Source organism: Pongo pygmaeus, chromosome 12 (assembly GCF_028885625.2).
Source record: "Pongo pygmaeus isolate AG05252 chromosome 12, NHGRI_mPonPyg2-v2.0_pri, whole genome shotgun sequence".
NCBI lineage: Eukaryota > Metazoa > Chordata > Mammalia > Primates > Hominidae > Pongo > Pongo pygmaeus.
Window position 1 is genome coordinate 58,348,438 of NC_072385.2, and position 17,594 is coordinate 58,366,031.

General features: G+C 40.3%; 1 protein-coding gene across 1 annotated transcript in view; it reads left to right on the plus strand.

Moving 5' to 3' along the window:
* The window catches only part of TACR1 (tachykinin receptor 1), a 154,035-nt gene that overhangs the window by 71,183 nt on the left and 65,258 nt on the right, over positions 1 to 17,594 (plus strand). The window contains exon 2 of the mRNA XM_054476537.1: positions 9,774 to 9,968. Coding sequence (XP_054332512.1) covers positions 9,774 to 9,968 — 195 coding nt within the window. The remainder of the gene's footprint in view (positions 1 to 9,773; positions 9,969 to 17,594) is intronic.

Sequence of the window (17,594 nt, forward strand, 5' to 3'; positions counted from 1 at the left end):
CACAACAGACTGGTACATCAGGTACCTGGCAGGGGCAGCAGCACTGAATAATGCTGAGCACCTGAGTCTGAGTACACTTCATTTGATTAGTGATTGTCTTACCTGCTATACTTCAGTAGGAGACATTTTCAAGGCTGGGATTAGGGTGAGGCAAGTGTAGCATTTGCCTGGGGTGCAAAATTTAAGGGGACCCCAAAAATTCAGTAATCAAGACAAATGACATTTTAATGCAATACATTAAGATATCAAACTTAATGCACAAAAATCTATGATTAACAAAATATCAAAATTTTAAATAAAGACAGGATTTAATTCTTCACTTGCACTGTGAGTGCCTCACTCACCTCACTCCAATCCCAGCCCACAGATTCTGCCTTTGTGGGTCGAATAAAAGAGATCTGTGGGAGAAGAGAGGCTACCCTGAGTGAGGAGGAGGCAAGGAAATATCATTCTCCCTCCTAGCCCTTCCTTTGGCCCCAAGTGTCTCTGCTTTAAGTTTTCTGCTGCCAAAATTAAAAGTCAAGCCTATGGTCACCCAGAAAACATGCTTACCACTTGGGGAAAGAGGATGCTAGAGAATCAGGGAAACTCTAAATATACTTGTGAGTGACTGCAGCAGTTTTTACATAGCCTGCCAGGCCCAATGGAATGGATGATTCAGCCCTCCAAAAAATGCATCATTTTCTTAAGATTTCAAAAAATTGTTTATTTGTTTTAATTGACAAGTAATAATTGTACATAGTTGTGAGGTGCAGTGTGATATTTTGATACATCTATACAATGTGTAATGGTCATATCAGGGTAATTAGCATATCCATCACCTCAAACATTTAGTATTTTGGGAGGTTGGGAACATTCAAAATCCATTCAACAACAATTTATTTTGTATTTTCAAATAGCTAAAAGAAATGCATCTTTGATGTTGTTCACAAAAACCTCAAAATTGGTCAGAAGAGAGCATTAATTATTTAATAACTTAATATCAAGGCCACACTGCATAAGATGAAAATACAATTCTAAGATTATGGCCAACTACATTTTCCTAACTAGCTTACCAGAGAGGACTACTCAATACTGCAGTGACAGCAGAGGCCAAAAAGCGCAGTGTCAACAATTTTAAAGATGCCCTAAATTTGAACTTCTTTCCATTATTGAGTTTCCACTAAAATCATGAAGTTCAATCAGTGCAATTCCCCTTTCCCTTACAGTAATTAAAATCTCAAAGACATTACAATCCAAACTATTCTCTTCTTTCTTTTTTTCTTACTCTGCTGCTGGAGCTAATGTGGTCCTATTATCACCTCCCCAGTCAAATTTCTATAAACCTGAGTCTCCCGTATGTCACCACACACCTCCTACCCAAGTTTTAGCTCTAAATCGCAAACAGGTCAATGTCGCAAAGGATCTAGTTTGTCCCAATAGCATCAGCCTTTTGCCCAGAGGATAGCTATTGCTGTGTGTGTCTGTCTTACATATGTCAGCACAGCCTCAGGGGTGGAGTCCCAAATGCAAGCATGAGATTCCATATAGGAAGAAAACAGTAGTTACAAATGTTGTGAGCTAGCTAGCAAGTAGCTTCTGCCAATCCTTGACAGGAGCCCTCAAGCTGGAAATGAAATGGTACATTACTTTACTTACCTTCCATTGTGTTACAAACTTGCTACCATTTCTCTTTTCAGGGAGAAAAAAATGCACGCTCTGTCTTCCTGCTTCACCCCAGCCACTCCCACACCCAGTCCCACCCCTGAGGGGTAGCATTTTATTGTGAATGGCAGGATCCCAGTGATTAGCTGACTGATACTCCTAGTGTTGCTCATTCCCAATGCTTACTGTCTGGCCCACCTGCTGGCAGAAACACTCAGAATATTATACATAACTTGGACCTTCACTGTCTTTTCCCCTTAGTTCACATCAGACCTTAGTGATACGTATTTTTATGGTAGCCCTTGCTCTGCAAAAATCAAAGGGCTTAACCTGGGCTGCTTAGGGGACACCTTCTATCTATGCCCAACTAGGGTGCTTTATCAATCCTGGCTTAGTGCCTAACATTCCAAAATAGCATTAAGGAGTTCACTGTGGAAAGAATATTCCAGAATTGTATCTGTCCCTTTGTAAGCTTGTCTTTTAAGACTAGTCTGAATGCCCTAAGTGGAGCCGCCAGCTTGCAACTGCTGAATGAAGATGGAGTTCTTTGGTCAAACATCAGCTGGCACATCCAGGCAAACTTTTTCCAGTTGTGTAAGGCTCTTTGGTAAGTTTCCCAAAAGATAAAAATATATGTGAACACAACCCCTGCCCTCAGGAAGCTTACTGTCCAGTGATGGGATAGAACAGGAGCACAGATTGTTCTGCTATAAAATAAAATGAGATGGTTCCATAAGGGAGGACAGCTAACAGGAGTATGGGAGAGTATTCAATAGAATGTGGTTATGATTATCTCCATGAGATTTTTGAACAATCGAAAAAGTTTTCCTGAAAGAGATGAGTTCTGATCCACATTTAAAGGATAAATAAAATTTCTACAGATGGTAGTGAGATAGGAAGTAGAATCTAGACAAAACTGGAAGGCTCCCAGGGTCTGGAATCACCTCCTCTCATGAGCTCCTACATCAGGTACTTTGTTTCCTAATAGCCCAAGGACTCAATTTCTGAATCTTCTTTGAACAATACGGGTCATTATTTGATCACACACGAGACAGGACAGCTCAAACAACAGTCAACTGCATCCCCTCCTTCACTTCACCCTAAACTGTTGTAGGCCTTCAAATCCATCTGACTTTTCACCCATTTTTTATGGTCTTGTTGATGGCGCCCTTGCTGTCAGCTGGCACCTTTTGAAGTGGGTCCACTGATGATGCTGTGAATCTGCACTGGGCATGGAGATCAAAACTTCGTGCTTTTTAGAATTGTGCACAACATAGTAGTGAGGACACAAAGGACTCTGCTGCTAAGATTAATAAACTATAATTAATTAATAATAAAAATGATTTAGTGGTGTGTGAACTTTGTGTCATCTCTGCAGGCTGCTAAAGGCCTCTTTGGTTGCAGCTTTGTGAGCTTGAGTGAATACATAAGGATGCTGGTCGAGTGATATGCTTAAATAACATCCCTGAATTTCGATGATAAAAAAATATCCTGGAAGAAAATCTCAACTGATGGAATGTTAGTGATGTCAGGTAAAAAGACTGTGTGCTCCCTGAAATGGAGGGAGGATGGAAGGAGAATGGATGGAGCAATTTGTTCAGGAGAAGAGCCAGAGGGTGATGCCATATAGAAAGACAGAATCCAAATTTACTTCTGTCAACAGTATATAAATGTTCCCTTTTCTCCACAACCTTACCAGCATCTGTTATTTTTTGACTTTTCAAAATAGCCATTCTGACTGGTATGAGATGTTATCTCATTGAGGTTTTGATTTGCATTTCTCTAAGGATCAATGATATTGAGATTTTTTTCCTATGCTTGTGGCCACAGGTAGGTCTTCTTTGAAAAAGTGTCTGTTCATGTCCTTTGCCCACTTTTTAATGGGGTTATTTGTTTTTCTCTTATAAATTAGTTTAAGTCTCTTACAGATGCTGGATATTAGACCGTTGTCAGATGGATAGTTTACAAATATTTCCTCCCATTCTGTAGGCTGTCTGTATGCTCTGTTGATAGTTTCTTTTGCTGTGCAGAAGCCCTTAAGTTTAATTAGATCCCATTTGTCAACTTTTGCTTTTGTTGCAATTGCTTTTGGTGTCCTTGTTATGAAATCTTTGCCCCTTCCTTTGTCCAGGAGGGTGTCGCCTAGGTTGTCTTCCAGGGCTTTTATAGCTTTGGGTTTCACATTCAAGTCTTTATTCCTTCAGGAGCTAAAATCAGAACTACCATTTGACCCAGTAATCCCATTACTGGGTGTATACCCAGAGGAATATAAATCATTTTATTATGAGGATACATGCATGCATATGTTCATTGCAGTACTATTCACAATAGCAAAGACATGGAATCAGCCTAAATGCCCATCAATGACAGATTGGATTTTTAAATGTGGTACAGATACACCGTGGAATACTATATATAAAATTCTTTCATAAAAAAGAATGAAATCATGTATTTTACGGGAACATGAATGGAATCGGAGGCTATTATCCTTAGCAAACTAACACAGGAACACAAAATCAAATACCACATGTTCCCACTTATAATTGGGAACTAAATGATGAGAACTGACAAACACAAAGAAGGAAACAACAGACACTGGGCTCTACTTCAGGGTGGAGAGTGGGAGGAGGGAGAGAAGCAGAAAAAATAACTATTGGGTACTAGGCTTAACATGGGTCATGAAATAATCTGTGCAACAAACCCCTGTAACATGAGTTTATCTATAGAACAAACCTGGCACATGTACCCCTGAACCTAAAATCAAAGCTATAAAAAACTAAAAAAGACTGAATCCTGCACAGTTCCCAACATATAGTCAACACAAAAGTTAGTCAACAAGTAGGTATTGAGGCTTTATTTAAGGGCTTAATGTCAAGAGATAAAAATTCTGAAGAGCCAGTTCCAGTGAGGTCACTCCTGCAGGATGATCCTGGGTGTCTATAGGACAGAAAAAAATTTGAGCAATAATTATTCTCACATAACAGTCTTACATGTGTTGAGACTGGGAGGAATAAAGGTATAACATGTATGTTTTTCTCCTTTTACATTTATTTTCTCTCAACAAGCATTTATGGAGCCACTGCTATGTGCCAAGATATCATTTATGCAACCAAACTTTCATCGAGTATTTACTACATCCTCGGCACCTGGGCAGGCCAAGGACCTGTAGAGGGTGAAAAGAGAAAAGAAGGATATGCAAATAGAAAAATAAAGGCCTGGCGCGGTGGCTCATGCCTGTAATCCCAGCACTTTGGGAGGCCGAGGAGAGCGAATCACTTAAGTTAGGAATTCAAGACCAGCCTGGCAAACATGGTGAAACCCTTTCTGTACTAAAAATGCAAAAAAATTAGCTAGGCATGGTGGCGGGTGCCTGTAATCCCAGCTACTTGGGACACTGAGGCATGAGAATCGCTGGAACCTGGGAGGCAGAGGCTGCAGTGAGCCGAGATCACACCACTGCACTCCAGTCTGGGCGACAGAGTGAGACTCCATCTCAAATCAAAAAAAAGAAAGAAAGAAAGGAAAATAGAAAATAAAGTGAAGCATGGTCAGCACAAGGTTTAGAGATCTTCACAGCAGTAAAGGCAGGCACCAAACACAGCCACAAGGACGTGATGACTGGGCCAAGTTGTGAAAATAAACAGGGCAGTCAGGAAGGGATTGAGGAGGAAAAACATCCCAGATTGACCACTGTGCTCACATAAGAACCAGGGTCTTATCTGATTCTGGGTCATGACTGGCTGTAGACCACCTTACTGACTGCTTGCGGGACACAGGAGTTATCTATCCAATGAGTTCCCATCTGCCAAAGGTAAAGAGTGTTTCTGAATATTACACCATCTTCTCCTATGGTTCTAATTCCTCCTGCTCTTCGCTTCCCGTAAACTAGACCAGGGGACGGCAAGCTATGGGCCAGGGACCAAATGCAGCCTACCTCTGTTTTTGTAAATAAAATGTTATTATCATACAGTCATGCCCAGTAGTTTCTTTGCTGTCTGTGGCTGTTTTCACACTACAAAGATAGAGTTTGATAATTACAACTGAAACTCTATGGACCACAAAACTCAAAATATGTAATATCTGTCTTTCCCAGAAAAGAACTGCCAACCCTTGAGCTATACTATAGCAGCCATACTCTCAGCTATTACCACCCTGGTTATCTGAACTCAGGAAGATATGGTCCCTTAAAGGAAACCTGTAACACCCCAGGAGTGAGTGGGAGAAGCGAGGGCAGAAACTGGAATTGGATGAGAAAGACTGTGGAAGAAGGGCCCCACTGGACAAATCTCGTAGTAGAGGAAAGACATTCTCTCTGCTGAGTGATTTCGGACTGGTGTAGGAGGAAGTTATGAAGATACTGCCATTTGTCAGAGGATTGAAATTCTTTTTCACAATAAGATTGTTTCACTCTGCCTACAAGAAAAAACAAACGTGCAGCAGAGAGTTCTTTTTATAAAGCGTCATCATGCAAGAGGAAGGCTACATCTCGAGTTTTTCAGCTGGGAGGACACATACAATTCAAATCAGAGCTGATGGCCCTCAGTGGGACTGGAACCACCTGAAGTAGAGAACATAATCCATATCCCACATGCCTCCAGATCCCTGTATCTGGCAGCCTGATGATTAATGCTTACACCAGAAAGACGTTTCATTGACTGCCTTAGAGTCCCGTGAGCACGGTGCAGTCAATAAATATTTATTGAATGTATTTTCCTTGGGCTTGCAGCACTTGCTCAGTAATATCTTATAACCAAATAAGCAAGAATTGCTCAGGCTGGTTCCAGATAAATATATAAATGTATGTTAATGGATCCAAGCTAGAAGTAGGGAGTAGGAAAGAAAATATTCATCCATCTGTGTACAGGTTATTCAAATGGTACTAGCTTTTGGGTAAATAAGAAAAAAACATGTTAAATGAGCCCCAGAAATGAGGATTGCAAGAGAGGGCTAGAAGAAAGGAGGAAAGAGGAAAGGAGGGAAGGAAGGAGGGAGGGAGATTTATAAATACCTTTGTTTTCAACAAATCAACATATATACATTTTTTAAAGCCAATCTTTTTTATTCTCTCTGGCTTTACGTGGGTAATACTTTCATCTGTCACTAAAATGGCTCCTACACTAAAGAACGGTAGAGAGTTAACTGAAATGGGTTCCCAAATTGCAATTTTTGCAATAAGGATAAATATGGCTTTCTGCCACCCATTTGGAGTTACAGTGCCAATACGCTGGTGCAATCCCCCATAAGCCCAGTCACATTAGATTCTGAATGATGTATCGCCAATTCGAGCATGGGGAGTGGTGTTAGGATTTGTTTATTTAAGACTGAGCATTTATCCTGAATGAGAAACAAATTAAAATCTTGCATTTGAGGTAATATTAAAAGAGGGCAATGTAATTACCACATTCTCTCCTGAGCATCCTCCTCAAACTCCTGTGAAGCTTGAGAGTGCACAGCTGCCAGTGAGGGTAGGAACTATGCAGTGCTGGAGGTGAGATAAGGCATCGTCACGGCTGTATTTCCAGCTTTGTAGGGGGAAAACAATTTGCGTTTGGGAAATAATCCAACAAGCAATCCTATGGTTTTAATACAAACACTCAAAGAGGTTCTGGCCATGACCAACTGGGTCCAGCCCTTCACTGAATTGGAAAGACGGCAACGATAATGGTTGAACAGGCCCACATATGTTGGCTCTGATTCTGAGTTTCCCCTACCCACCGCACCCCGTGATTGAAGAGGATACAGGGCTCCACCACTGTCAGGCATCAAGGAAGACAGAGGTCTAGGGGAGAAATCAACACTTCTCAGGGTCCTTTTCAGGGGACTACCCCAGAGATGGAAGGTCATCTAGTCTATGGTGTCCTGGACCTGCCTTGGCAGTAGTCGTGGCCTTTTTGGGGTAACCTAAAGAAAACAGACAATGTTTGATTTGTAACATATTGAGAGTTGTTTTTGCCCTTTTGATGACCTTCAGACAGCATTTGAGTGATAGGTTTTACAGTATCAACAGAACCAGGGAAACTTGCCCAGAGATTTATAGATTAGTACACACCCCCAACATCGTATCTTTTCCAAGTCCGTTCCTATAATTCCACTCTCTCCTGACTTTAAGACCACCTACCCACTTTCTAAAAGAGGCAGAAGGAAGAGTTTCTAGGAGTTGCCTTCCTGGGAGTCGTCATGACTTCTGATATAAAGGTTGGCATGAAGTGTCCTCCTAGTAGACAGACTCTATATACTAAACACCTTCAGTGGCCCTTACAGACCAGAGAGGGAAATCCCAGGTCCCTAGCACAAAAATGCAGAGAAAAGTTTCTAAAGTTTACAGTGATAAGAGGATGCTCAAGGAAGCCTTCATGCAAACAGAGCCTAATCCTAACATGGAGAAAGAAGAAAGCTCCAAACACTTCCTCCCGTTGGAGCAGGATGCTCAGCAGGCTCACCCCAAATCCAGCACACCTCTCGAAGCCCCTCTGGTAGATCACCTGCCATTCCAGGGCTTGAGTGTCTCCGCAGCTCCCCTAAGACTCTAAGGTATTGATCCAGTTACCACTTGAGGTCACTTATCCTACTGCTGTGTTTTGAGCTGCTTATTGATGCACCTTTTCTCCCTGGAGAAATTACAAGCTTATAGCCCAGAAGGAAATGCTGTGCTCTACGTGTGGCAGGTGTCCAGAGGGAATTTATTGAGCGCATACTGAATAAAATTGCTTTACTTGTAACCCTGGTCCTAATTCTGGTCTAGAGATCCTAGGAGTCCAAAGAATACAGTAAAAGAATTATGTGGAATGATGTGGAGCCAGCTGACAGCTCTGCTGCTCTTTGCAGATTTTTGAAGTCTCCGTTGACCATTCTGTCCCATGGACGTCAGAAACACCTGACTGTCAGAGAATCAACGTGTGATTCTGAGGTTTTGTCAGATAATATTTAAACGCCAAAGGCCCTATAAGATATCATTCCTTCTCTTTTAAAAAATGCATATTTTAAGGTATAGAGCTATAAACTTTGCAAGAAAAATATGCATAGAGAGATGTCTTTTAAAATGAAAGAGGCAGAATTGATGTGCTTATCGCTGATATGAAAGGCTGATATGAAATACTTATCCTTCAAATCTCTGCAACATCTCAGGGGCTGTGCACAAACTCAAACATGTGGACACATTCATTCAGATGACACTGTTTAGTGCCAGAGCCCAGGAATGAGAAGATGGAGGAATGGCTCCAGACATGAAGTCATCATTTGCTGTGCTCCCCTCTTCCTGCAATGAAGTGTCATCATCCGCACTGGTCCTTTGTGCACTCTAGTCTGTCTGCCTCAGCAGGTGGAGACCGTCTTTCTCTTCATGAAGTATGTATAGTTAGCCATACACTGACTCCTAGATGCTCAAAGAATTGATGAAGATTTCTCCAGGAGCTGTTGTTTTGTCACAGAGACCAATGCTTTGTCACAGAGACATGTTTACTTCCCCTCAAATCGTATGGACCGAGGTAGGACTGCTAATCTTTTATAATATCACATAAGGACTGAAAAAAGTACTATTCTGATCACCATTATCCCTTAATCTAGAAAGAATGAAAGTCAGTCTTTACATTGAATAAATGTACAACATTGTTCTTATTTTTCTAATTTCACTTACCTGTACTTGGCTGTCCTGTCCCCAGCACGAGCATTTCAATGACGAAAATGTCTCTCCTTGAATGTTGCTAGATGGGTTCTGAAATACTGAAAAATCTAGCTGGCTTTTCTTATGCGTGTTGGCATTGTATGGCATGTCATAAAGCTTAAGGATAGAATATGGAAAAGGAATCGGAAAATAATTGTACAAATCATCAGGAATCAAAGGGTTTCCATGAATTTTCTTTTTTTTTTTTTATTATACTTTAAGTTTTAGGGTACATGTGCACAATGTGCAGGTTAGTTACATACATATACATGTGCCATGCTGGTGTGCTGCACCCATTAACTCGTCATTTAGCATTAGGTATATCTCCTAATGCTATCCCTCCCCCCTCCCCCCACCCCACAACAGTCCCCAGTTTCCATGAATTTTCTTATTGGCAGGAAAAATATGGACTCTCTGATGCAGATTTTGGTGACCAAATCAGAACTTTGTTCTTTCTTCTCTGTTCCAGGTACATGGCCATCATCCATCCCCTCCAGCCCCGGCTGTCAGCCACAGCCACCAAAGTGGTCATCTGTGTCATCTGGGTCCTGGCTCTCCTGCTGGCCTTCCCCCAGGGCTACTACTCAACCACAGAGACCATGCCCAGCAGAGTCGTGTGCATGATCGAATGGCCAGAGCATCCTAACAAGATTTATGAGAAAGTGTGAGTAGAGATGACTCCCCATGCCAAAGAAACGATGGTGCAGGGTGCCTTCCTGGCCCCTTCTTGTTCTTTCTTTCTTTCCATATTCTTTTGTTGGTACAGATTTAATGTGTATCTGCAAGCATTTCTCACATATACCTTCATATCAGGTTGATGTGTCCACAGTTATCAGGGGACTACAGTATCCCAAATACTATTCTGAGCATTGAAAGATAATTTTTGAAGTGTAAGATCTAGATCCTATTATAGCAGAGCCATATCCCTCGGGTCTTTTACCAGAGATATTACCCTGCCGGGATCTGCCTTTCTTTGCATAGGAACTTTTTCCTAAGCTATAGAATGCCACTCTTCTCTCCCGCACAGGATGTGGGAAGGTGGGGAATTACCTCCCACTCCCAGTAGCTCTCAACAATGACTGAGGGGCTGCTCTGTCTAGGGAGTAGCCATCCTTTTATACCTTTACCTTCTTTATAAACTTGCTTTCACTCTGCACTGCAAAAACAAAAGAACAATGCCTGAGGGGAGCTGGCATCTGAACACCCATCTCTCACCCCTCAGGGGAGTGTGTCTCTGTGGTTTGTGTTTTACATCATGTCCGAGCTTTCCCTGTGGGATTAATCTCCACGGGTAGCTGCCTGGGTAATGTACTCTTTATTGGCGACTGCGTCTTCCCTATACCACTGCTCCCTTTTCCTACTGGTGTTTCTTCTCCCAAATAAGGTACTTGCACTTGAAAATCTTGAGATAAGGATTCCCCTTTGCGGAAGACCAAAACAATACACCTACACCCAGGATTTTACAGCTGGAGAAATAGAATATATGCAGGTGAAACACATGGGAAGGTCAGGCCAGGCATTGAGAACTTATGAGTTACAGGTCCCTTGCAGGGCAGACATACTTATCTTCTAGGGGCCTGCCTGATCACATTTAGGGTTTTTCGAAGTATCCCAGCAATTTTCTCCAAGACTTCTTATCCTTGAAGCAACACTGACATGGCATATTCTTTGTTTTGTTCTGCTCAAGTGAGCCGCAATGTGACATTTATATTACAGTTAGTTTTCTGGACTCAGAGCACATGGATAATGTGGATCTTTTTGAAAGCCCTCTATAATTCTGCAATCTCAGGTTTTTTATGTGAATCATAAAAGAACACTGGTGTTAGAATCAAAAGATCTGAATTTTAATTACAAGATTGCCAGTTACTGGCCATGTGACCCTGGGCAAGGGTCACAGCCTCTCCTCGTTATTAAAATGAGAGATAATAGAGCTCTGTTTCCTATAAACAATTCTTGTGAGGATCAAAAGAGATAATGTATTCTCACCTTATAAGCTGTTAAATGCCATACAAAAGGTGTGAACCAAATTCATCAGATAGCAGTATAATTATGAGACCTTTAAACTTAAGTTAAAATGAGACACCATACCTGTCATTTCCCCCAAGCTTCGAGGGCTGAAAGCCTGTTGCACACAGTTACCCTGCTGCATCTGTTCCATGAGCATGGAAATGCAGCTTGCCGGAAAGCAATACATAAAGCTCAGACATCGCCTTCCAGACACAGACAGTGGGATTTAATCGATCAAGCAATGGAGGGATTAATGCTCAGCCTAGGAAATATCGAAAATTATTCTTTCAAATGAAACTACAAGCCTGAGCAAGTTCCCAGAGGGAGAAAGAACACAGCTTTACAAGCCATACATAACCTGTGAACATGTTCAAGCCAGAAGGTTTCCTCAAAAGGGAAAAAAAAAAAAGATCTCCAAATTAAAGCTCGTTATATAAACTTTCAGAAATATCTCCCATCGTTTCCATGGGCTGTAGCTCAGCTCTTAGTTTTCATGGTCTTTTCAAAATCTGATCACTTTCTACAACTTTTGTTTCAAAATACTCACAGTTCTTTAATCTTACAACAAATTCAAAGTTTAACTTGGAAATAAAGACTAATTTTCCTACAGATCTCTGGGATCTTTTCCAAAAAAGAATAATATTTTGGGGGGGTCTTAATTTTGAACATTTTGGTGTTTTATGCTTATGAATGACTAGAAAAATCTCTTTGAGACTCAACATGATGTGTTGGATTGTCTTATTTCCTTGCTTTGAGAATTTAGGGTAGCTGCTACTGGATGTACAGTTATGTTTGTCATTGTTGTTTATTTCATCATTTTAACCTAAAAAATAAGCTTGGCTTAAGAGCATCTAACGTTATCTATTCATGAAGTGTAACATGTTTATTGATACAATAGTAAATCAAAATAGTATATTTGTCATTCACTTAATGACAGTGATGGAAACATAAGTGCATAGCATAGCTTTATTCAAACCTATTTTCTTTTTGTCAGTATCCTTCATAATACATTATAATATTTTTCTAGACAATTTCAATTTTACCATGTCTAACAAACTAATTAATTATATTATCTTCTTTTAGAAGAAATGATTGCCACTTTCACAGTACACAACAATCCCAAATTTGAATCTAGATGGAAACTTGTTTTGAGGCAGTATAATAATTAGAAGAGCGTGTGCTCTGGAGTTAGATGAGCAATCAGCTCCCAGTCCCATCACTCTCTAGCTGAGTCATAATGGTCAAGTAATTTAAGGCTCTGAGCCTAATAGTACAGACATCCCCCATTTGCGAAGGTTCAACCTGCAATTTTTCAACTTTATAATGGTGGGAAAGTGATACGCATTCGGTATAAACTGTAATTTGAGTATTCATACCACCACTCTGTTTTTCATTTTCAGTATAATTTTCAATAAATTACATGAGATAGTCAACACTTTATTATAAAATAGGCTCTGTGTTAGATGATTTTGCCCAACTGTAGGCTAATGTAAGTGTTCTGAGCACATGTAAGGTAGGCTGGGCTAAACTATGATGTTTGGTAGGTTAGGTGTGGTAAGTGCATTTTCAACTTAAAATATTTTCAATTTATGATGGGTTTATCTGGATCTAACCCTATTGTAAGTCGAGGAGCAGCTGTACATTCCACAAAGAAACATTGAGAGATGTAAGTAAAAATAACCTACATGAAGTCCTCAGCCTAGTGCCCTGCATAGGGGTAAGGGTCTAGTGAATGTTAACTACCAACGTTAGCATCATTCATTAATCTGGGTTCACTGGAAGATGACTGGCAGCAGACAGTGTGATGGGCAGATGCTTAGACCCAATTTAATTGATGAATAATTTGTGTAAGCTAATTACATAAAATGTTTTGTGAAAAATCTCAGGTTGCTGCATCTGCCTTCTGGCTGTATGGAGGACCTTCAACCATGATCATTCATTCGAACTATTTACTAACATTTGTGAATACAGTTAAACTAACGTTTACTAAAACATCAATTAAATTAAGCACTGTTAAAGACAGGAAATCCAATAAAAGAATGGGCAAAGGTTTTGAACATGGGCTTCACACACACACACACACACAATCCACAAAGCCAATAAATATTATGAGGAGGCACACAACTTCATTTGTTACCAGTGAAATGCAAATTAAAGCGATAATGAGATCTTACTACACAGCCATCAAACTAGAAAATATTAAGAAATCTGACAAAACTAAGTGTTTCAAACTGAGCAATAAGAACATTTGTCAACTGCTAGAAGAAGTATAAATTGATAATTACATTGGAAAATACTTTTTTTTTTTTTTGAGACGGAGTTTTACTCTTGTTTCCCAGGCTAGAGTGCAATGGCACTATCTCAGCTCAGTGGAACCTCCACCTCCTGGGTTCAAGCGATTCTCCTGCCTCAGCCTCCAGAGTAGCTGGGATTACAGGCGCCCATCACCATGCCCAGCTAATTTTTTGTATTTTTACTAGAGACAGGGTTTCACCACGTTGGCCAGGTTGGTCTTGAACTCCTGACCTCAGGTAATCCGACGGCCTCGGCCTCCCAAAGTGCTGGGATTACAGGCATAAGCCACCGCGCCCAGCCCAGAAAATACTTTTATAGTGTCTAGAAAAGAAGAAGCGATGCATACCCTATAACTCAGAAATTTCACTTGCAGGTAATTACCCTAAAAAAAACCCATGCACATATGCACTCAATTACATCAAACATAATGTTCCCATCAGCATTGCTCTTAATACCCCCCAAACTGGAGATGTTTCAAATATCCATCATCACTAGAATGGAAAAAAAAAATTGTGCAGCCCACTGCAGTGGCTCATGCCTGTTATGCCAGCACTTTGGGAGGCCCAGGCAGGTGGATCGCTTAAGCTCAGGAGTTTAAGACCAGCCTGGGCAACATGGTGAAACCCCGTCTCTACAAATAAATTAGCTCTGCGTGGTGGCAAGTTCACCCGTGGTCCCAGATACTTGGGAGGCTGAGGTGGGAGGATCACTTGAGCCTGGAAGGCAGAGGTTGCAGGGAGCTGAGGTCACTCCACTGCACTCCAGCCTGGGTGACTGAGTGAAACCCTGTCTCAAAGAAGAAGAAAAAAAATGTGGTGTCTTATAAAAATTTAAAGTGCCTTATATAAGTACAAGTCAACACAAATATAGATTGTTTCCCTCTTTATCACACAAAACATAGCCTATTATGCACACTGTTAAGCACCTTGTTTTTTTAAACTCAGTATGTCTTAGAGATATTTCCATATTTTTCATAAAGAGCTTCTCTTTTTTTTCTTTTTTTTTGGGGGGGGGGCGGAGTCTCGCTCTGTCACCCAGGCTGGAGTGCAGTGGCGCCATCTCGGCTCACTGCAAGCTCCACCTCCTGGGTTCACGCCATTCTCCTGCCTCAGCCTCCTGATTAGCTGGGACTACAGGCACCCGCCACCACGCCCGGCTAATTTTTTTGTATTTTTAGCAGAGACGGGGTTTCACCGTGTTAGCCAGGATGGTCTTGATCTCCTGACCTTGTGATCTGCCCACCTCAGCCTCCCAAAGTGCTGGGATTACAGGCGTGAGCCACGGCGCCCGACCCCTTCTCTGTTCTTTTCTTAGTATTCCACTTTTTTAATGTATGCTATTATTTAACCAATCATTTATTGGTGGACTTTAGATTGTCTTCAACGGTTTGCTATTACAGAGTGCCACCATGAATAACATTTATATATATCATGCAAGAACACCTACAGCATAAAATCTCAAAAATAGACTATATCATCTTAATTTTGATATTTGCCCTCCATACAAGATTGTACTAATTTACATTCTCACCTACAACGTGTGAGACTTCCTGTTTCTCCACAGCCTCACCAGCAAAGTATATCATCAAGCTTTTAGATTTTTACCCATCTGATGGGGGAAAAAAAATGAGAATGGGATCTCATAGTTAAGATGCTCATTTCCCTTTTAGGAGTGGGGACGAACATCTTTTTATAATTTAATAGTCATTTGTATATATATATTTTATAATCTGCTTATTTCATTTACCATATCATAAACAATTTCTATGTTATTAAAATTGTTTCTATGACATGATGTGAAGACACACACACACGCATATGTTAACAAATCCCCTCCTTTGAAAATTTATTACTTCAGTGGTTTCTCTTAACTAACTAGTAAGATAAACCACCAGCTTCAAAGTTAGCTGCTTCTAGCTATATTCCTAGATCTCTGGGGGAACTGGTTCAGTTTTATCTGCCATTCCCTGTCTGTGTTTACAATTCACAGTTATAGATAATTATGCTAACATTATAACATTCTTGAAAATGGGGAGTTAGGCTCATCATTAATATAATATTATCATAATTTGTAATTAAGTCCTGCAATAATTAACAACCCAGCAGTTTAGCATGGCTGCTCTGGCAAAACTATGACACTACACAGGAAGTTCTAGGAAGGTGGAGATGACTGACAGGTGATAAAGATTTTACATGTAATCAAAGGTGACTCTTCCCATTGGAGAAGAAAGCACAGAGAAAGAACGGTGAATGTATAAAGAAGAAAAATTTGGCTTTGCAAAATGCATTGACCCTTTCTTTTTTTCTATAAAAACTATGAGGAGCATGCAGTAGGTTTCAAAGTTAATCAGAACTAAGCCCACTCTTGTAGTTGTTATGTGAGCTGTAGGGTGGCAATGGTCTCAGAAGGTACTAGGGCAATGCCCCCTGAGGACAAGGAAGATGAATGAGCCAACATTTCTTCATCAGAGAACCCACAACCAAGGCCAAGAAAAAAATCTGTAATGAGGATGAAAAATGAAAAAGGCATCCAAAAAAATGAGATTTAGACAAGCTGGGAATTTCTGCTTCCCTGAGTCATTTATTAATATTGGTCATATGTCATTTTCTGATAATTAAATTTCTATGTACATAATTTTATGGTAGAGTTTTAGCAAGAAGTAAGACATTCCTATTCTGAATTCTAAATATTACCAATAACAGTGGGAGAGGAGGCTATGTTAGAAAACAGAATCGTTCATTTAATAAACTGGATATTTTGTGGAAATGTGAGTGAATATGAATATGTTAGCTCTAATATAATTCTCTACAGGTACCAACTGTAACAGCAGACTACAAAAATATGTCATTGTCATTATTTACAGCACTTCATCTTTTGTATGTTATGATTCATTATCAAAAATCAGCCGAAATTTTTATATCTATATGTATTCTTTACTTTCGTTCACAATAATAAAAATTGAAAATCACCTCATTAACAGGGAGTAAGAGAGGAATATTTAAAAATATACCTACAGCACTACTTCTCAAATTTTCCATCTTCTTGATTATTTTACAAATTAAAAAAAAAAAGTGGATCCTTTGGCAAGCTGCTCTAGGCCTTGGCCAAAGGGGTGTCAACATATTTGTGTTTCCAGGATTGATTGTTTGTGCTAGCTGTTGTGATTAATCTATTCCCCTGACACCCACTACACTTATAAATACAACCCAGAGCCCCTAGTATTATCGCTTTGGTTGATGAAAAGCAATTAAACTGAGAGGGAAAAGTGCATTGACACTGCAGGGGAACATGCTAGCATAAAAACATGCCCTTAACCTTGACTCCCAGACAGAAATCAGAGTGAACAAAGCAAAAAAAAAAAAAAAAGAGGAAGAAGAAGAAAGGAGGAAAGCCAACGTTACTGCAGAAACTAGGAAGGTTGCCACGCAAATGCCAGAAATTTTACTACATTTCTGGTTGACATTGTGCAGATAGAGCCAAACAGGAGGCAGCCACCAAGGGCTATTACGGCCTCTACATACCGGTAGCTTCTAATTAGGAGGTGAAAGTGTGAGCCTTCAAGCCTTGAGAAAGATGGGTCCACCCAATTTAGGACTCCTTTGGGGTGCTGCCATCAACTTCTGGAGGCAGCTGCCCTCAGATGGAGAAAGAGAAAGCACAGAGGCCAGAGAGCATAATTCACAATAAGATTAAATGGATGATTTTCCACAAAACCATAAATTATCAAATTGATACAGCTTGGAGGTAAAGGGGAATGAAACTACTGTTCAAAAATTACATTTACAAAAGGCACTGGGATCAAAATCTGTGCAGGGAAAAATCTTTCAAATGCTCTTATAAGCTCTTCAAGAGTACAGAACAATATGGAAATCTTGCTCATTTATTATGGAGATTTGGTAAAACCTAAATATAGAAAGCTAACAAAGACAACTCCAAAAACAAACCTTCAGACCAACTCCATTTACAAATATAGATGCAAACATCCCAA